The following is a 22,635-nucleotide window of genomic DNA, read 5'->3' on the forward strand; positions in this document are numbered from 1 at the left end:
TTCAAGTACCTAAAATAGAAGAGCTTTTTAAAGAAACGAGTAATTCTGTAACAGTGTATTAACTTTTCAGTTCATATGAATGAAGAGACTAGTTTATCTACACATTCCTTTCAGGACCAGATTCTCTCCATGAAAGCTAACTGAGAACTTTTTGCACTCCATACCCTTTTCCACCCTGGGCACGCCTGGCACCACGGACCCTTCTGGATCTTGCAAAGACACTCTTGCCGGGCTCCTGGGAACCCACTCATCCCTAGTTCCTGAGTCTCAACTGGCTGACAATGGAAACAGGAGGTAGAAGACCCTCTTGCTCAATCTACCTCCCCGAACTGTGGCTGTCCCTCCAAATTTCTCACGGAAACCTGCCTTTCCTCTACAGACCCGCTTCTCTGACACGAGAATCTGTTTTGGATAAGACTTGTACCTCCAATGCCTGACGTGATCGGTAGCGTAAGGTGACGACGGAAGAAATACGTGTGAAATTCATAAATAAACGCCTTCAGTTAGCAGCCCCAGGTAGACGCAACCCGAATCTAAACCTCTGTTCAGCTGACTTCATTCAGCCTTACATTGACTGAGTATCCCAAGCACTGTGCTAGGCCTTGGGGGTACAGCAGTGAATCAAACGGGCAGAGGCAGCCCTTCTCCCCCAGAGTGGACAGTCTGATCTTTTCACCTGTGCTTCAACCCCTCATTTGAATAATTCACCAGCATTTGCTGAATATTCAGTACAAATAAGTCACACACCTTATTAAGTTACGGTTTTTATTTCTAGGAAACTCACAAACTAGTGGGGAGGTGCTGTGGGGATACGGCACGTGCAAGATGACAAGATGGAGCAGGCTGTAGTAGTTCCTGTCACCAAGGGGCAGACAGAGCTGCGGCCTCACAAGAGCAGAGTGCCCTGTGCTTCCGCTCTAACAACAGAGCCATCACAAGGACGGACGGACTGCCTGCCCAGCAATGGCTGTAGCACCAGGGCTGGCATAGAAAGAGCCTATGAGAAATGTTTGTTGAATGAAATAAATATTTGAAACATATACAGCAAGTCTCTTTTCTAACGACTCAACTGCTACCATGTTTCCCCGAAAATAAGACCTACCCCGAAAATAAGCCAGACGGACGCATTGAGTACATTATGACGATGTTCCAGAAGATGACATGACTGTATTTAAATAAATGTAGATAGTTGTCCGTGAAAAAATAAGAGATCCCCTGAAAATACATCCTAATGCGTCTTTTGGAGCAAAACTTAATATAAGACCCGGTCTTATTTTCGGGGAAACACAGTAAATAAACAATGTGTTATTCATTCATTAAACAGAATGTATTACAAATTAAAATTTCCTGCATATTCTCACAGTTTAGAGAACCCCAGTTTATTTTAAATTCAGACTGTCCAAGGAATTCAAGGCTGTGTACTAACTATAGTAGTAAGTCAACCACCTTAAAACAAAACAAAACACCTACAACCACAAATGTTGGACCCTACTTTGGTGGTGGTACTACATGTGGGGGTGTGGGTATAATGATATGAATGCTAGATATTAACTTATGACATTTAGCATTAGACTACTTAAAAAATAAAATAATACACTATACTATAAATACTATATTAAATAAATATGCTACACAAACTAAATACTAAAGTGCTATCATTTGCAACTGCTTGCAAACTGCATAGTCTAGCCTTCTTTCAGAAGTATAAAAAGATAAAAATAAAGTTAGATTTCCATACTTTGCCTAATATCTGGAACAAGAAAATATTTTCCAAATTCTATAATATAACGAGGATCTATAACGAGAGCTTAACAACATGGATTGGAACTGAATAAAAGGAAAAATTGCATCCCTATTTAATTTTTTTAAAAGCACACATTTTAATGATAATCTGAAATTAATTCAAGTTGATCAAGTTATAAATTCTTAATACAATGCTCATGGCAAGCTAACAACATTTTACAAGAGGTAATTATAGCATATGGGGTAATAACAAGGAGAGATTAAAAACAATGGACCGAGGAATCAGACTATGGATTCAAATTCTAGCTGTAGTGCTTACTAGGTGGGGACCTTGGCAAGTTACTTATCCTCTTTGGGCCTCAATTTTGTCATCCTTAAAAATGAATATAATGGCTTTCTGGTCAAGATGGCAGAGCAGGTAAATGCTGTGCTTGCCTCCTCCCATGACCACATTAAAATTACAACTAAATTACAGAACAATCAACCTGGAGAACTACCTGAAGTCTGGCGGAAAGAAGTCCTGTAACCAAGGATATAAGGAAGAAGCCATGTCAAGACTCAAAATAGTATGCCAACTGTAACTGAAAATAAATAAATTTTAAAAAAAATGGTGGGAAAAGACACAGAAAAATAAAAATGAGTCTAAGAATAACATCTAGTTCTTAGGGGTATGGTGAGGATAACAACCTTAGAAAATACATGTAATTTACTTAGAACTGTACCTGGCACATTAGTATGCTAAATGTGTTAGCTATTCATTTTTAAAACGAAAGAGAAAAGAAATAAAGGAAGCAATTTTCATCCATTTTCTAGATTTAGAGGATAGCCTTTCCAGACATAGAAAAAAATTGTTAAACTATAAACAAAACCACTTATGTTTCACATAATTACCTATATTAATAATTTATGAAATTTGATTAAAACTCTGGTGCAGTACACACAAAAAATTTAAATCTTATGTGGCTGATAGGAAATTTACTCATAAAAACATGAAGCCCATTGCAAACGTGAATGAGTGATCTAAGTTAAATCACATCATTCTTTCATCCCTACGACATTCCTGCCTTTTGGTGAACCGAGGAGAGCTTTAAATGATAGCTGGAAGAAATGCGCTGAGTAACTTGATGAACTTGAGGCTGTGGTTTGGTTTATTAGACAGGCTGACTACTGCTTGCATGATGCCCCTCAGCTAAATTTCTAATGAGGTGCTTAATAGAGAAAGAGGCATTTTCCCCTAAACAAATCCCAGCACTAACGCTTTCTTTACAAAAGTTGATTTCAGATCACACTTCTCTAGGATGAAGCTCTTGCAATTTATGGGGTAACCTGAGCTTCATTCCTTTACTCTGTTTCTAAATAAAGGGTGACTCCCCCCTTTCATTTGATCCACTGCCTGCCTGTCCCATTAAAATATTCCTATTCCTGACCTTTCCATTATATAAACTCAATAAATATTTAGAGTGTCTACTTCTCTCTCACCCCTACACAAAGACACATTTGAAAAGTAAAAGGTGTGGGATTATTTACCAACAGTAACGGAAGATTTATTGAGCAAATGAAGTTAGGATATTATTGTGCTGTCATCAATCATTCATACAGGCTAGTATAAAAGCTGGGTCAAGGGGCTGTTCTGGCATGCCCTCTTCCTAGGGAACAAAAGGAACCTTCTAAAAAGGAACCTTCTAAATAGTCACCTTCCACTCTCCAGGAAGCTTGTCAGAGTCTTTAAAGAAATATATCTTTAAAGAAATACTTTAATCATATTTTATTAAAGATATACTTTTAACATACTGAAAGTGTTATGGCCCACACAGCTTCACAAAAATGCAGATTATCTTTTGAGCACTCTGGAGAAATTACTGGAGTTCAGGATACTTGATTCCTTCCACAGATACTTAGTGAGTGCTAACCTGTGCCAGACACTATTCTAGGTGCCAGGGACAGCTCCAGCTGAGCATAACACAGATAACGGACAGGAGAAATGTACGACTGAGAATGGTGGCACCTGTGAGGCTCAGTTCACAGTACTGGTCTGGTATGACACCCCTATCGAAAGGTCACATCCAAACTCTGAAGTCCTAAAAGGTTGGGTTTCTCCCTTCCTTGCCTGATGTATCACGTGCGAGTAAGCCCTTCTTGAAAGCGGTTTGTTTTCGAGCTGAATATAAAGATTTTCTTTCTTCAGACTGGGGTCAAAATAATGTCTAAGGAAGAGCTAAACTGGATATTTCAACTGTATTCCTCATGTAAATTAGAGTTGGTTAACTTATCAAAATACTGGCTATCTTAAATCTCTAGGAACTGTATTTGAAAACAATCCTTTCTAATATAGCATTTAGCTCTGAAGAATTAGAAAGATTTCATCTTGTGAAAAACATTACGCGGGTTTCAAATGTTAAACAACTGATCATGTCACACAGATACATCTACGTAGTCAGGAAATTAAGTTCAGCCTTCCCAACACTGCTAAGGTTAAAGGTCCTTAAACGTGGATAAGATTTTCTGCCATTTCCCTAGACAAAACTGTTCAAAGAAATTGCAATGAACATGCGGTAGAGGGACGAACCATCAGATACCTTACAGCTTTTCTTTGCCGCCTTGGAAAAGCAATTAAAGCCAAGATAAGCAAACCTGTCTGCCCACTTTGCAGCCAAGCCAGGCTGGTCAAGTTTGGGATTAAATGCAATTTTAATGTAGCGTAGACAGATTTGTATACCGTTGGAGCCACTGGGAAAAGATCATTGCAAAAAGCAGGGATCAAGACACAGCGTCTTTACACAGTCAGCTTCCAATCCTCTCAAGCTCCTGGTGAGAGAAGCACTTAGCTCTTACACCATCCCCATCACCCCGACAGCCACTGAAGCAGGATGTCACTCAGCAGAGACCAGTTTTCAACTACATCATCACACAGGTGGATGCGCGTTTCACCCAGCAGTCAGGGAAGCACAGATTTGTAAACCTACTGCTCCCGCGTTACTAAACTGCAAGGCTGCACCTCTACCCAGGTAAAACTATTTCCCCTAAAGCACAGATCTGGGAATTTGATACAAAATGGAGATTCTTCACCAACCCACTACCAGCCTTTCAAGTCATGGAACGTCCCTGTTGGGCTGTTGGTCAGCTGCTCAGCTGGTTCCCTGGGCTGGCTCCACAGAATCCTCACAGTGGTGTTTCTTCCTCCGTGTTGGTTTGCTCCTTGTGAAAGAGCTAACAGGAACTCTTCCCTGGGAGGTACCCACCCTGCTCTGCCATGCCTTCTGGTGCCAGGAAAGCCAGTGGGACATCGCAGCCTCAGAGGCAGGCCGCTCACACCGTATTCTCTCTGCCTTCCGTTCATTCAACAAAGAGTTACTGAGCACCTTCTTCTGCCAGGTACGGTACCAGGTGTCCACAAAGAGGCCACGAGTGAGCTAGCAGAGTGGACCTGGGAGAAGCCAGTGGGACATCGCAGCCTCAGAGGCAGGCCGCTCACACCGTATTCTCTCTGCCTTCCGTTCATTCAACAAAGAGTTACTGAGCACCTTCTTCTGCCAGGTACGGTACCAGGTGTCCACAAAGAGGCCACGAGTGAGCTAGCAGAGTGGACCTGGGAGCTGAGTAACACACTCCTGGGCTGGTTCCATGGTAATAAACACAACCGCCACACTGAATCACATAGAGCCCAAGACACTGCCCTCAGTAACTAAACCCATTTAGCCAGCTGCATAAAAGGCTCCCAGTGACTCCAGGGGCTCAGCAGCCCTTCCTACCTAAACTGTCCCCTAACCAGTGCCTTGTGTAGCCTAGTGAGCACAGCAAGGATCTGAGGCAGGAGACAGATTCTTGGCAGCAGCTTTGTCACAAACCAGCGGAGCTGAGGCTCTCATCTGTGCAATGGGCCTAACACCACCGTCCCGCGTCCCAGCGATATCAAAGGACAATGGGAAGCATTAAATGACACACAGTGTGACAAGACACTCTGAAATGTCAAAGGGCGGTACCGCCATGGGGAACAGTATTTTCGGTCCGTGGCTCTTACCGAAGACTATTCAAATGGCCAGAGGTTCAGCACAGCCAGCAGTCTCATCATCCTCAGCTGGCTCGTTACAGCCTCTGACCTCTCTGTGATTAGCAGGAAGAAAGGATCATGCCACAAGAAGAAAAACACATTTCTGCATAATTGCCCAAGTTAAATCTGCTACTCTCATTCTGCCTGACAAATCATCCTTGCTTATTACTTTCTATAATTTAATATATATAAGTGCTTTACTGGCAAGCTTCTCGAAAGAATAAATAATACTTAATGACTGCCTGCAGTTTAATTAACTCATGATTGAACTTCTCATGGATTGCTATAAACATTAAATTATATCCTTCCTCGAAGCTACCCTGATGGAAATCTTGTTTCAAGCTTTAACTCTCCTGCCTAAACAATTGTGAAATTTCAGGAAATCTGTATATTGGACAGAGAGGTGAGAGAACCAACCTTAATGCCTGGTTGTAACGTGTGTTATTTTATAGAGCAAGGACGAGGTCTTAATTTAAATAAGATTGAAAATGTGCACATGTCCGAACACCTCATTATATTACAGCAATCACTAAACATCTCTGGATCTTATTAGCATAAACTGCGTGTTACCACAAGATTTCGAGTTTCTTCTCTGCCTCCTCATCTTAGCTGCCATTTTCTGTCTGTGTGATGTTGCAAATAAATTCTCCTTTTGGCATGGCTCAGCTGTCAGGAACCTCTGTTCCATAATGAACCCATGAATTACATCGCCCGGCTCTGACATCTCTGGTCTCACACATCAAAATATTGTTCTTCAATTGTAATTTATAACTTAATTTAAATGTCTCTTTTCCTGTGACCTTTTTAGATCAAATGGCATTGCGTCTGGCAGTTCCTACTACACCAAAGCATCCTTTTACAATTACAGCCATTATTATACCTGTAGAAAGAGCCTATCTGAGTTAGACTGCATTCACACGAAATATTAAATAATTGCAGTCCATTAAGAACCACATTAGATTTCAAGGTCTTTTGTTCTGCAAAATACACTGCTTATTTGTAATAAACATACAGCTTTAATTATTTCAACTATTATAATAATATTAACATAAGCTGAGAAAGATCTTGCTGAAATATGTCTGAGACAAAACTTTAATAAAATTTTTTTCTCATAATGCATGATTCACAGATGTCAATATATTTTCATTCATACCTCCATCACCAATGACCTAATAGTACCAAGCTCAAAATATGAAACATATATACATTAAAAAACTAGAACAAAAACTAAGAGCACAATATTTATTTGTGTTTGGACACTGTCACCCCAAATAATGCTCTTTAAGCATTAGAGAGGCTAAATTTGTCTAAATATTCTTATGGGAGCACATTTTAGAGATAATAGCAAAGACAGAATTTGACTGGTGAGAGTAGGGGTTCAGGGAAAGATCCAGGTAGTGTTCAGAAGGAAATACATAGTAGTTGCTGGACCAACACCTGAACAACTAGTGTTCGGGCATGATGCTGGTCCCTGGAGCGACAAAGGAGAAAGGAGAGGGTACCAAAGTTTGTAGAGCATGGGATGTGCTAGGAACTGTAGCGAGCCTTGTGATTTAGTCATTCCTCACCCCACCTTTTTGTGGCAAGAGTACTAAAAATCAGGAAACAAAACGGAAAAGTTCAGGATCTTGTTCAAGGCCACTTCCCTAAGCGAGTGGAACGTGGACTCCAACATCAGCCCAGGTTCTAGGAAGAAGCCTGAGCCTCAGGCCAGAGCAGCTTCGGCTGAGGCTCTTCTCCAGCTGCAATGACATAGCACGCACTGTGTTTTCTTCCCTCGGCGGTAAGGGTGGGTAGGCAGGAGGAGAAAACTGGCAGCTTAGAGAAGAGGGAAACACACACATACAATAACAACATAAATGCCATCCTAGAAACACAACAAGTGCCAGTGAGCCCTGACTGGGGTGACATTTGCTGTTTGAAAACCCAAGATGACTTCACAGAGCAAGTGTTGAAAACCAACAAGCAGTATAATATAATTGACCTTGCCTATACTCAATGAAAGTAAAAAGGAAAGAAAAGTTGAGAAGAAACACCAAAAGTTCTTATAGCCAGGCAAAAGGGTAAATAAAGTGAAAGGTGACAAAAGCAGGGCTAGATTCTTAAACGCAGTTTTTCAATGACTTATGACACAGAGATAAAAAGAACTATTACAAGGGTCATTGTAAGGAAATGGACGAGAACAACAAAAAAGGAAAAACAAGAGATCTCTACCAGAAGATTCAAGAAATGAAAGGGAAATTCAAGCTATACTAGAAATGCTGAACAACACACCAAAAAGCATATAATCTCATCAGGAGAAAATAAACGGAAGGGGAAACAGTGGACTAAAAATCTGTACAGGAGAGACAAAAGGACGACAGAAACCTTTGAAGAAGATTCCTATGAGGAAGAACCTGTAATTCTAGAAAGTCAAGTGAAAGCTTCCCTGAAAGTATTGGGAAGAAATAAATCAAAAACATTACTTTCAGTTAAAGAAGCCAGTCACCAAAAAAACCACATACTGTATAATTCCATTTATAGAAATTCTCAGAATAGGCAAATCCATAGAGATGAAACAGTAGTTGCCTACGGGACTGGGGAAGGGGAAATGCGGAGTGACTAATGAATACAGACTTCTTTTTGGGGTGATGAAAATGTTGTAAAATTGATTGTGGTGATGGCTGCACAAATGTGTTAATATACTGAAAGCCATTAAATTGTACACTTTAAAGGGGTGAAATATATGGTATGTGAATTATGTATCAATTAAGCTAGTATATAAAAAGGAGAAAAAATAAATGGCTAAAGGAACTTGAGAGTGGTGCCCATGGAAAAGTGTGGTGAGGGCCACAGCTGTGGATGGGCGTATTGGGAGCATAAGTAAGAACTTAGAGCAAAGGCGTTTCTGTGAAATGCTCAAAAATGAAGCCACTGCAGGAAGTCAAGAAGGTGCCATGACCAGAGGCTGTTCATATCTGTGCCCTTTATCTCCCCTTTATCTGCCCCCAAGAAACTCACGTTGAGGGCAAAGAACAGAGTTGGGCATAAAGTTCAACAGAGTATCTAAAGAGGAACAAAATATTAAAGCATTAAGTTTAAAAAATCCTCTTCACCCAAATGCGACCAAAAGAATAAATCATGTATTTTGTGTTAAAAGTGTGGTTGGCTGGATCTTTTGAACAGAAGTTAATTTATGAAGTTCTCAGCCCCAAGGGAGCCACCTTGGTAAATTTCTAAATGAACTGTTTTCAAAACAAAAGTTCAAAATGTTTCTGAATGGTCAAAATACAATAAATAAAAACTCAAGTTTATATTACATTGGTGCAAAAGTAATCGCTGTTTGAAAGTTTAAAAATAATTGTGAAAACCGCGATTACTTTTGCACTGACCTAATGTATTATTATGCTGATCATCAGTTGAAAAGGTCTTGACTATATATCAGGAAACCTCAACTACACGGTCTCTAATATCCAGTTATAACAGAAATCAAACAAGGTGTTTGTCAAGATTGATTTATATAAGGTACTCTTCTGAAATTGATTGCATTTCCATAAAAAGAAATCATATAGCATATCGACTTCCCCCATTACTCTTTTCAATAACAAATCAAAGACCTGAGAGAAAAAACCTACCATCCTACAACCATTTACTCCTGACTAATCTGAGCAAATAGTAAAAAGAACGTCAGTAAAGGGTGTGGCATGGCGAAGGTCAGAAGACTCCAGGCCCCAGGCTTTCGGCCCCTGTAATAACAGAGCCTCCTGGCTACGCCTGATATGGGGGCCGGGAAATACCTGACATTCATTCAAGTCCTAACATTGCAAAGCAAATCCAGGGCCAGATGCTTTAGCGAAGTAAGAAGTCCATTTACGATGAACAAATAGAAAATCTCCAACAGAAATTCTACAGACTTCATTCATTAGAATAAAGGAGAGAAAGGCAGGAAATGATCCCTAAAGTAGGCTTCTGTGCATATTGTGCGACAGCAACGTCCCAAAGACAAGTTCTGGGTGATCAAAGTGACTTGAACTTGCTTCATTTATTCATTCATTCAATCAGGCAACAATTATTTGGTGCCTCTTTACCATATACCAGGCATTGCACTATGGCTCAGAACACAAAGATGATTAATATTCAATGGTTAACAAATAGTGATATTTATAGACCAGAGATAAAAAACTAACTAGTAAGCTATTGGAAGCGTTGAATCCTTTGTTGAAGGAGATGTGGATATGCATAAATAAGTAAGCAACCAAATATATGCTCTTCTTGAATATGTAAAAAGCTTAATCCAAATGTCTAACAGCAATCCATATTTCAGGGAATAAAACTGTCCAGGCAGAGGTGAAATCTTTGTTGCATGATTATAAATTTTACTTATATATAAGTGAGCATACATATGTTCCATATTAGACAGAGAAAGAAATATAAAAATGCAAATAAGTTTCTAAGAAAGAAAAGTCAAAGCAATTTGAATTGTATTAGGAAATGGGAAAGATATCTGAGCGCAAAGAATGAATATCAATTTAGTAAAAATAAGTCAGTATGGTATTTTCTAGAAAACCTTAGCCTCAAACTACAGGGCTATGCTGCAGTTTCTAAGAATAAATATAAAGGTCTATTTTGTAAAAGGCCAAATTAATGTGAGCACCTAAAGAAGGCTGAATTAATCCCATCAGAATGATACAGGCCATTTATCTGTTGTTATACAGCATTATATTTACAAGCTGTATGTAAGCTAAACGTGCATAGAGGAACCTAATAAAACGAAGACACACGCACATGGAACAGTACACACAGAAACATTTCTATCTATGATCTTCTAGAGGGAACACCACTGCTCAGTCATATTTTAGCATAATGTTAACATTACATAAAATTACAAATAAAACAACTTTGCATTTATAGGTGTTCACAATCTAAAATAGTAAAATATAGTAAAACATGTCTTTGCTGACACACATTAAAGAGTATGCCCCCTGTCACTCAGCACACCCTCCTCTTTTAGTAAGAGGCCAACACATTTATTACATCTTTTTGCTCTATATCAGTAAAAAACTCTTTTTTAATGTTAAGAAGTAAAAAGATAAACATTTTTTAACATGAATGAGCAAACACAGAACAACTGTATATCTCACTATTCTACAAGTTCACCACTAGACTAAAATTAGTAAGTCACGTGGCCAAAAAACAAGATATTTATATATTAACTACTTCTGTGTTGTCCAATGAGGGATCTGTTATTAAGAATGTACACATGTGGCTCAAGTTTTATATAACCTGAGAATCATCTGCATTGAATTAAAATGGACTAAACACTCCAAACAAAAGGTAGAGCTTGCCAGACTGGATAAAAAAGGAAACAATTAAAAAACTAAAGTACGCAAGAAATGCATTGTAAGTAAAAATAAAAAGCAAGCTTTCAAGTAAGAAGCTGAAAGAAGATACACCACTCAGACAATAAGCATAAGAAAGCTAGAAGAGTTGTATTAATATCAATATCAGACAAAACTAAGTTCAAGATAGAGAGTATTACTGGACATAATAGAGAGTTACCAAAAAGGTAAAAGAGTCAATACGTGGAGAAAGATGTTCATTCCCCTAAGGAGACAACATTCCAACATATAAAGCAAAAACTAACAGAACCAAAAAGGAGAGATAACAAGTCCACAATCACAGTTGAAGGCTTGAATGTATCACTCTCGGTAACTGATGATACAAGTAGATAAAAGAATTAGTAGGACACAGAAGATCTGAATAATAATATGAACCATTTAAAAAAAAACTGCCAGTTATGGAACAGTATACCTAATAACTGCAGAATATAAATTCATTACAAGTGCACATGGAACATTCACCAAGATAAATCACATGTGAGCCAAAAAACAAAAGTGTCAACAGATTTCAAAAGACTGAAATCTTGCTGGGTACTCACTGACCACAAAAGAACTAATTAGAAATCACTAACATGGGGGGACGGGGTTGGGGGTGGGTATCTCAAGTCTCTGGTAATTAAGCAATTTATTTCTAAACAATCCATGGGTAAAAGAAGAAATCAAACACAAAATGTTTTTAAATATTTTGAACAGAATGATAATGAAAGAACAAATCAAAATTTGTGATAAAATCAGTTATCTGAGATCCCTCTAGGGATCTCAGGAGAAAAAAAAGATCAAATTCACCGAAAATAAATAAAAAAATAAGATTGGAAATCAATGAAATAGAAAAGAAAATCAACGAAACCAAACGCTAGCTATCTGAAACAACCAATGTTGATAAACCTCTATTTAGACTGATTGGAGGAAACAAATTAGCAATATTAGTAATTAAAGAAAGGTCAAAATTACAGACCCTATAGACATTAAAAAGATAACATAGGAATTCATTTTAAATTTTTACCAATAAATTTGAAAACCTACATGAAATGGACAAAACAGTTAAAAGACACACAGATCAACAGATTACCAAACTGATACATGAAGAAACATAAAATCTGAATAGGCCTATGTCTATTTATAATTTTAAACTTTCCATAAAAAAAAATATTTAGTCCCAGATGGCTTCACTGTGAATTCTATCAAACATTTCATAAAGAAAAATAGCAATCCTTTACAAACTCTTTCATTAAAGAGAGTAGGAGGATATATTTCCCAACTAATTTTTTGAAGTCAGTTATTACTCTGATATCAAAACCAAAGATATCACAAAGAAAGAGGTTTATGGCTCAATATCCATCATGAACACAGACGTAAGTTTTTAACAAAACATTAGCAAATTGAATCCCATAGTACACAACAACCAAGCAGGATTTATCCTAGGAATGCATAGTTGGCTTAACATTTGAAATGAATCAATGTGATTCATCATATTAACAAAATGAAGTACAAGAAAAAATAGCATCTGACAAATTTCAATGACCATTTGTGATTAAAAAAAAAAAAAACTCAACCAACGTAGCTATAAAAGGGAACATTGTCAAAAAAAAAAAAAAAAGAAAGAAAAAAACCCTCCATTGTACTTGACAGTGAATGACAATGTTCTTTCCCTAAGACGAGAAAGGAGGCAAAAACGTCCATCCACTCTCATCATATCTATTCAGTATCATGCTGCAGGTCCAAGTGAGTGCAATCAAGCACAAAAAAGAAAGAAATTGCACAAATCAGAAAGGAAGAGGTAAAACTGTCTTTATTTGCAGATGACATGCTTATGTACACAGAAAATTCTAGGGAAGCAACTAGAAAGCTACTAGCATATAGCAGGACCAAAGTCTACAATACAAGGTCAACACATAAAAACTATTGTATTTCTATTTCTATCAATGAATACTCAGAAATGGAAAATTTAAAAATACAATTCTATTAACAGTAGCATCTTCAAATAGTAATTACTTACGATACATTTAACAAAATATGTGTAAGACCTGAAAATTACAGAAACTACACACAAAAAAGAAACCTTTTGTAAAAACGGAGAGGTATATCATGTTCAAGGATTGAAAGATTCAATATTGTTAGGATGTCAGTTCTTCCTAGACTGAGCCCCAGATTCATTGCAACTCCACTCAAAATTCCACCAAGCCTTTTTAAAACTAGAAACTGGCAAACTGATTCTAAAATTTATATGGAAATGCAAATGACCTAAAATAGCCAAAGCAATCTAAAAATCAAGGACGAAAATAAGAAGACTTACATTACCTGAATTCCTATAAAGCTGCAGTATTCAAAACACTGAGGTACTGATAAAAAATGATAGGTATTAGGTCAGTGAAACAAAACAGAATCCAGAAAAAGACCAAACATATACAAGCAACTGACGTCCAACAAAGGTGTCAAGGCAACTCAATGAGTAAGGTCTGTTTTCAACAAATGATGCTCCAACCACCAGCATCTGTGTGGAAACGGATGAACTTTCACCTACACCCTACTTCACATCACATACAAAATTAATTCTAAATCAATTTCTTATAAATGTAAGAACTAAAACTTCAAGAAGAAAGCACAGATATTATCTTTGCAATCATGAGGTGATCAAAGATACCTTCATAAAGGAAAATGATATATTGGACTTTATTAGCAAAATTAAATATTTTGCTTTTTGAAAGACACCATTACAAAAAAAAAAGTCATCGTATGGGAAATAATATTCACAATACATATATCAAAGGATTTGTTATCAATGTAGCAAGAACTCTTACAACTAAATAATACTAAAGACAACTCAATGTTAAAAATTAAGCAAGAGATTTGATTGGACAAAGATCCTTCACAAAAGAAGACATACAAATGGGCAGTAAGACGTGAAAAGGTGCTCATCCCAGTCGGGCAGGAAACTCCAATGAAAAGCCTCAACGAGATACCACTACACACCCATCAGAAGAGCTAAACCTAAAAAACTACAACGTCAAGTTGAGGATGGTGAAAAACTGAAATCCTAACACTTACTGATGGGAATGGGACAGCCACTTTGGGAAGCTCTTTGAGTTTCTTAAGAAGCTACCCACACACGTACAATCCCGCCAGTTCACTCCTAGGTATTTACTCAAGAAGAACGAAAATATAAATCTACACAAAGACTCGTTTAACAATGTTCATAACACCTTCATTCCTAATGGCCCAAAGCTTGGAAACAGCCCAACTGTGAAGGGATAAAATATCGTCCAGAGGAACAGTACTCAGCAAATAAAACAATGACCTATTGCTACTGCAACAACATGAATGAATCTCAAAATTATGAGGCTGAAAGAAGCCAGACCTAAAAGATCACATACCACATTATTTCATGCATACAATATTTTAGAAAATGCAAACGAATCTAAAATGAGAGAAAACAATAGTTATCTGATATTGGAAGAGCAAAGGCTTATAAAAAGGGCACGAGGCAACTTTTGGGGGTGTTGGAAATGTTTTGTATCTTGATCACTGTAAGTTTCATTGGTGTATACATACAAAAAAGCTCATCAAATGGCAGTTTATTATACATAAAGTATACCCCAATAAGTTGTTTTAAAAATTACACACTAAAAATCTCATTTGTAAATAAGAAAAAACTGGGAGTCAAAGTAAGTAATTCATAAAGAACCAACAGTTCAAAAATTTTCTATTTAGTGATTACAGTTTAAAAAACTGAACTACTGCATTTATTTAAATGCACTTATAAATAGTCCTGCTGATTGTTAAATATGCTCTAATGTGGCCGTACTGCAGATTTCATATATTTTAAATTTCTATATTGTATTGGGAAATATGAAAAACACAGGTTTATTCTGAATTGATAAATGCCTAACCTTGTTTTGACTACGCTACACTGTAAGAAAACAAATACTTTTTACATGACAATGTACTTATCTTTTTAATTTATTACTTAACATAGTTCAAAACTTCTGTTAACTCCAATGAGGTCAAAATAAACATTAACTTCTCACAAGAGTTTTCCATTCACTTCACGTTTCATTAAAGGAAGTGCCTACAACTGAAACTGTGAGCCAGTACAACGATGAAGTACAAAAATTAAGGTGGCCGCCAAACTTTTCCATTCGTCACAAACCGAGCACACGACTCAGTCCTCTGGCGGCTGAATGCACTCGTATTGCACAAGACGGCACCTGGGCCACCTTGGGCTTGCAGCGACAAGAATTTCAAATGATGGGCCGGCAGCTTCTCAGAAATCAAAACTCATAAAACTCAAACCCTCTGGCAATGCTTAGGAAAACTTCAGAAGGAAGTAGCTACAAAGGGCCTAGGGCAAAGCGAGCCCAGATTATTTCTGGATTGAAGTCCTTCTCCAGAATCCTCAGAGGGTTTGGAATAGAAAGTGAAGAAATCAGATAAATTCAGGAAAGTGCTCACAACAGACATTTAATTAACCATGGTAACATCTTCATTATTCAGAATTCAACAGATCAGCACATCATGAAAGGATAATTTTTTTCCATGAAGCTTTTATACAAAAATCAACAGAAAACAAGCTTATATGCAAGAGTTACTTTGAAAATACATAGATTTTTTTTTTTAGGGTATTTTGAATTTATACATTTACACCGACATCTACCATAGCTACTGTCTGCAGTGCACCAATCTCTGAGTCTGTTTCCTCATTTGTAAAATAATCTTGAAGGCCCCTCTGGTTCTATCATTATATGTTCAGATGAACTATTCCTTATAAAAACAAAACACCTAAGTATCAAATAGGTGAGAAAGTAAATAAATATATATGAGAATGTGAAAAATCATTCAGTTATTTAGAACACACATAACCTCAGCAAGAGCATTCAACCTCCAACATACAAGAAACTGTTATAATGTTATGTAATACCCGAGAAACACAGTGAGACAAGGAACAAACATCAACTCTATCATACAGCACATATTCAGATATCTATAGCTTTCCTTAAAAGCAAGCTGTAGAGTAGAAAGATCCGTAAATTGGGAATCTGGGTTATTTTCTACCCTCCCTTACGAACTTTTTGGATTAGGATTCAAAAAGTCATCTGGCCGTTTTGAGCCTTGGATTATTATCTATTTAGAGATGGGAACAGATGACCTCGAAAGTCCTTTCCAACTATAGTGACCTCTCAAGAAAAAGAAAAACAGAAAGGGTGCTTTAATTACATTTAGTTAATTATCAGAAGAGTTGCTCGGCCTCATGCTCAACAGTCTATGTAAATATATACATGACCATCTAGACTTTTTATTAATATATAAAAATCCATAAAATGCATTACTACTTCTTCAGTTTTGATGATTTCACATTAGTAACCACATAGAGAAGAATTATGTCAAGAAACCTGAAAATACATTAAGTTTCCTAACCAGCCCTACAGGATATATTCGAAAGTCAAAAAGGAGTGTCCAGAAAAGGAAACAGGTCTCAGTAATCACACTGTTCTCAGCGGTGTGAGCTGTTGTTCGGAGCTGCTGGGTGTGTTACGAGACGGAAGCAGATGAGACATCATGGTGGGATATCATGCAACCAACTCAGGACCCTTCGGCTCACTTGTCACCTTTTACTTTAGACTTTTTTAGGGATTGTTATTTTTTAAATTTAATTTTGTTTTATAATCATATGAAATACTCACATGGTTCCAAAGTCAAATCTATAGAAAACAAACTTGTTCGAAGCAGTCTAGCTCCTTCCCTAGTCCCTCCATGCACTGTGGCTACAAAGGCTCAGACCCAGGGAGGGGCAGCGTTGCCGACCATAACACAGCTCGGCCTGTGCATTCAGATCTTAGGGTCTGACCCTGGATCATGACTTCATCGCGCCACCGTGTCTACAATGGTGATTACAATGGAACCAGCTTAGCGGGTTGTTGTGAGGAATCATTAAATCCTCTGTGCACACTGTTCCCCTTGTGGGGTCTCAGTCAAGACTCCCCACCAGCGTTAGGCTCTCAGCTGAGGCTCCCCACCATCTGGGAGGGCAGACGCAGGCCGGGACATGAACCGGACATGCTGCTGCATCACAGGCCGGAGGTCTTGGGAGTCCTACGGCCACGCCCGCACCTCGTGCAATGCCAGCGCCACACCACAGCAGTCACTCCTGAGAGCCGAAGCTCCTCATACACCCCTACAGTCAGCACAGGGCCAAGGAACTTTCTTCCCACCCAGGGTGACTTCGAGAGACTCACTGTGTTCAGAGCATTGAGCGTCGTGTCGTCCCGAGAGGCCGCAACACAACCATCCTCTGTGGAGCCCCCATCACACATGCCTGCAAATGCCGCCATACTCCTTGGAAGACAGGAAGGGAAAACATCAGCACAGAAACTTTAACCCTCAATTTCCAGAGAACATTTTCAGCCCAGACCAAATTCCATTACTACGTGCATAATAAGCCAGAGTCCTCAGTCCTGCTTCTGCTCGTTTGACACACAAAAAAAGGTAAAGTTCTATACAGGTCACTCCTCACTCACTCAGAAAGAGAAGTTACTTTTACTCATGCACATTTGTGTTATTTCTTCCTATTCTTTATTTGTACTCAGATTTTAGTTTTGAGGGCATGAATAATCCAAAACTACTTCCCCACAATTTATTAGATTACAAACTTTTGAAAGAAAAGTCTCCACGGAACAAAATGTAATCCTCTGAGACTTAAAATCTTTCATGCTACACATTAGCTACCGTTAGGTGGATGAAGGTAAAAGGAACCAACAGGAAGGAAGCCTCAGTATTAGTCGTCACTCACGCCCCCCAGTCAGCCTCATGTCTACGTACGCCTGCACGCTTGGCACCGCTGACCACAGAAGAGCCAGAGCGAAAAGTCAGTCACAGGCCTGGTTTTAGTGTGTAGTTTTGCACATTGTGATGCCGCCCAAGTCCAAGCAATCGCTCCAGACAAAGGAAGGCCTTCTGCTTGCATTACGAGTGTGAGGGACAGATTTCAACTTCTCTTTTGTAGTTCAGGCATTTGCAGGCTAGCAAGTCCTCATGTAGGTAAGCCACAAAAAAGCCACGTTTAGGCCTGGCACCAATGAATAGCCATAAAGTAGAGAAATCTGTGATGGGGTCTGAAGATGGGCTGCATGAGCCAATTACTCATCTGTACAGAGAAGTGGTGATAACTGCACGTATGCCTTAGAATGTTTTCCTCCCGGAGAGTTGTAAGATCTAATGTGGGACAAGCCTCAAGAAGGAAAAAGTGACTTTACCACGTTACAACTCTTTTCTCTGCTAAGAAGGGTCAGGGCTCTGATTATACAGCGAACAACAAAACTTGGAAGTCAGAGAACGCCCAAATAGGAATAAAATTTCAGGAGAAAGGAGAAGGTGTATTGCCTCCGCATCAATTGAGATGGCCTAATTCAGAAAGCAGGGTGGGGCGAAGTCCTATTACCTTGCTGCCCTCAAGTACATAAGGAGGTCACAATCATTGACTCCAGGCATCCAGACCAGCTCCTCGTGTTGGGTCACAGTGTCACCATCTGGAGAAGGGAAGGGTTGCAAATCGGGAAGTTTGGCCTGTAAAACAGGGATGAAGAAGTTACAATCACGGTGTCTGCAGAGCTGCCTCAGGCGGGCCCTGGGAACAGGTGCAGTAGCTCACAGGCCTCTTTCTTTGGGCAGCCAGGAAATAACAGCAAAACCATGAGTCACTGAAACTGACCTACAGCACATTTCAGGATCCTCTGGCCACAGATTTCACAATGGAGCTTAATCTCTACTTAAGGAGCAGCAAACAGTGTCAAAGGTAAAGCAGGGCCAACAAGACCCATGGAGTGAAACAGAAAGGGACACGTGTGAATAAAAGGAAAAAAAATGTCTCAGGTGATAATAGCACCTTGATGAAGAAGAGAAAAGCACACACTTCAAATACAACAAGTTTACAAAGAGACATCTGCAAATAATGAAATCTCACCTGAGGGTATTTGCTAAAAAATTGAATGAACTATCCTATCAAATTAATGCTCCTTCCTCTCAAGAGAGTCAATAACAATATGTCATGGTAAACATCAAAAACAGACTTAGAATTGGAGTTAACATTAAAAAGAGTTGAACGAAATGATGGTGATAGAAATTGGGTGAGTGGTGGCTTCAGGAGGAGAGCACTGCCTGAGGAGGGGCGGGAAGGAACTTTCTGAGATGACAGTGAGACAGGTTAGTCAGCATGTTGCTAGGTAGACAGGCGGGTCCCTGGTGGGATAAACAAAAAGCAGCCAAATCCTGAAACTCCAAGTCCTGAAATGTCTCCTTCACTCCAGGACAGAGACATGAGAACATGTCTTGAGGTTAATAAATAATCTCAAATCCCTTCTGGCCGGACAAAGGAGCAGATCTGATAGACAGGAATGGGTTATTTCAGTTAATCCCTCCAGATGAGCAAACAGGACAAACCTGATAGACGAATTCCATTATAAGGCTCCAGCCCCCTTCCCCAAGCAGGCAAGGGAAGGTATAAAAGTAAGAGCTTCTGCCTCAGTCACTGGGCACCCCCATTCGGGACGCCCTCCAGTTCAGGAGCTGCAACCTCTTCTCCTGCCTCTAATAAACTATCTTCCTTTACAACTCCTTGCCTCTCCCGAGTCCGTGTGTCCATTCTTCAGCTTCACGAGACCCGATGCCGGCCCACACCCCGAAACTGCAGGCAGATCCAACATCATCTACATCATTTGGGGACTCACAGAAAAATATTCCTACATCAACAGAGCTGCCCTGTGTCTTGAAATGAACTGTCACAGCAGACTCACCAGTATCCATAAGGTACGAACAGTTCGATTCAGTGAACGTAAGTACAGTAAATCCATTTAAAACAGTCAACATCCACGCTCCACAACCAAGACTCAAAGCCCTGGCGCGCCTTCCCACCCTCACTCTGCGGGGCCCAGGAAGAGGAAGCAGGCACCACCAGAACCACCAGAAATCTGTGAAAAGCCAGCCATCTGCAAGACACGTATGTTCTGACTGTCTTAAAAGATGAACATGGACATGTTTAATATTTTAAACTAAGAGCTGCAGTTTCAAAGCTGCCGTGTCCACAGAACCCAGGTAAAAAATGTAAATGAATTAAGCAGGCAGAGGATAAGGCAGCACTGTCCAACAGAAAAAGAACGAGAGCCACATGTTTCATTTTAAATATTCCAGCATCCACATTAAATGCAACAGGACCACTTTCCGATATGGACCAGCCACGTGCCAAGCGATCAAAGCCACATATGGCAGGGGCTCCCGTACTGGGCTTGCAGGTATTAGGTCCTAAGGAGTGAAAAGGAGAGAGCGGCCACATCCCGGAAATGGTGCCACGCAGGAATGAGAACCAGTATTTCTGCATCCTCCAAAGTCCAAACTTCTTGATGAGTATGTGAAAGTGCACGGTTTTAAATGTTGGTCATTCAAGTTTTTAAGACAATGGTGTGCCACAACACACCATCGGTGGGCCATGTGGCCCCCAGGCCTCCGGTCTGCCACCTCTAGCCAGTCACCGGCTATCTCTGATGTCTCTAAATGTGTATCGAGCACCTTCTCCGAACAGGGATGCTCTTATTTAGTACTAACTTTCATACATTTAATTGGATGCTACAATTAGTTCTGCTTAACATACTGTGAATGTACTAGAATAAAATTAAAACAGTAGATATTCATGTCAAAAGATCTTTACCACCTGTGCCGTCTTCTGCTTCTGCAGGCCCAGGTACAGACCTGGTGCAGTGGCTCTCCAATGGTTGTTTGTTAAGATAATGAAAAGGTATTACCCTCGTGGGAAAGGACCAACCTCCTTAGAGAAAAGTAAGCCAGAAATATAATTAGATAGTTTACAGAAAAGGAAATGCACATGGCTCTTAATCATAGGCAAAGATGGTCTACCTTGCTGAGAAGAGAAATGTAAATTAATGACACTGAGGTACCATTTCCTATTTATCCGGTTGACATAAATTTCCAAGTGTGACGATATACACGGCTGTGGCAACATGCAAGGCTGTGTTGCTAATATGAACACAAAATGGTACAATCTCTATGGAGGGAGGTTTGTAATCTTCTCAGAATTATCCGTGCACTTGCGCTCTAAGCAATCCCATCCCCCTTCTAGGGATGTCTCCCAAAGATACGTTGGCAAAAATATAAAAACTTCTATGCATGAGCTATTTACTGCAGCATGACTTGTAACAGCAAATTACTGGAAGCGACCCAAATACCCATCAACAGGGACTGGAAGAAGAAAGTGTTACACCCACTCAGTGGGGCTCCGTGGAGAGTAGAAGGAAAGGAGGAGGGGTTCCATGTACTGCTCTGGAGGGAACACCAGGATACACTGTTAAAAGATCAAAGGAAGGTGGTACAAGTGTGTACGTATTATGCTACCTTTATCTAGGAACAGGGGGTGTGGGGAACATAAATAAGAATTTAATTTCGTATGTATAAGAAATTAATATAAATATAAGTAAGGATAAATCACAACCTTAAAAACAAAACTGATTATCCTTCAGGGAGGGAGGAGGAAGCGGGCAGGGACAGAAAGAAAATTTGTGAACGTACTTCATTTGTAGGTTTGACTTTGGAGCCATGTAAATATTTTACATAATTATAAAAACAAAATTAAGTTTAAAGAACAACAATCCTTTAAAGACTCTAAAGCAAAATGAAACAAATGCACTTAGCTATGCATTAAGTTGGTTCCTCTCTAGGAACCATTTCAAGTAACTTTAAAACATATTAATTTGCCTATACAGCTCTACTGGGACATATTCTAAGACCAAAACAATATTTAATAGTAAGCTGTTTTCAATAATCATATCGTTTTTACCAGTGTGAGTACTGTTATTCTGAGCTGTTTACATATGTATTATGGGATTAAAGCAAATGAATACTTACGTTGTTATTTAAAAATGGGGTTTGAGACGTGAGAAAAAGATACAGATATAGATGAAAGAAAAATAGGATTAAAATAATATGTAAAAAAATTTGAATTAGAAGTATCAGAAAGAAGCCCATCATACATTTTATTTTTAAAAAAGAAAAAAGGGAAAAAAATTGTATTTCCAAATCTGTTCCCTGAAAAGGCCTGGAGACAGTAACCCCCCAGTAATGATGAACACGCTCACAGCCAGTAAGAAAATGTCACTTCCCACTGAAACCATGAGGACCTCTGTGAGGAGAGTTTAACTCCAGATCTAGGGTAGGGAATGAACAAGGCAAAAAAGACATCACTCCCCAAATGGATCATTTAATCTCCAATAAGCAAAACTGCAATTGGTTAGCAGATAATGAATAATTTTAAATTTACTGGTGACCAGTGGAAGATGCTGGGAAACCAACTCAATATTTTGAAAACTGGTAAATAGAGGGAAAGAATGATGCGTTTCTTTTGCCTTTCCTGTGTGATTCACGGTAAGAGGAAGCATCATTTTTTCAGCTAATAAAGGAAGGAATGATAGG

At 39.1% G+C, this 22,635-nt stretch overlaps 1 protein-coding gene across 3 annotated transcripts in view; it reads right to left on the reverse strand.

Annotated features, from left to right (window-relative positions):
- Positions 1 to 22,635, reverse strand: part of RERE (arginine-glutamic acid dipeptide repeats) — a 384,373-nt gene that overhangs the window by 86,335 nt on the left and 275,403 nt on the right. For all 3 annotated transcript variants that reach the window (XM_033115937.1, XM_033115938.1, XM_033115939.1), the window contains 2 exons: positions 18,602 to 18,726; positions 17,400 to 17,499 (listed from right to left, as the gene is read on the reverse strand). In XM_033115937.1, coding sequence (XP_032971828.1) covers positions 17,400 to 17,499; positions 18,602 to 18,726 — 225 coding nt within the window. The remainder of the gene's footprint in view (positions 1 to 17,399; positions 17,500 to 18,601; positions 18,727 to 22,635) is intronic.

The sequence above is a fragment of the Rhinolophus ferrumequinum genome, chromosome 9 (assembly GCF_004115265.2).
Source record: "Rhinolophus ferrumequinum isolate MPI-CBG mRhiFer1 chromosome 9, mRhiFer1_v1.p, whole genome shotgun sequence".
Lineage (NCBI taxonomy): Eukaryota > Metazoa > Chordata > Mammalia > Chiroptera > Rhinolophidae > Rhinolophus > Rhinolophus ferrumequinum.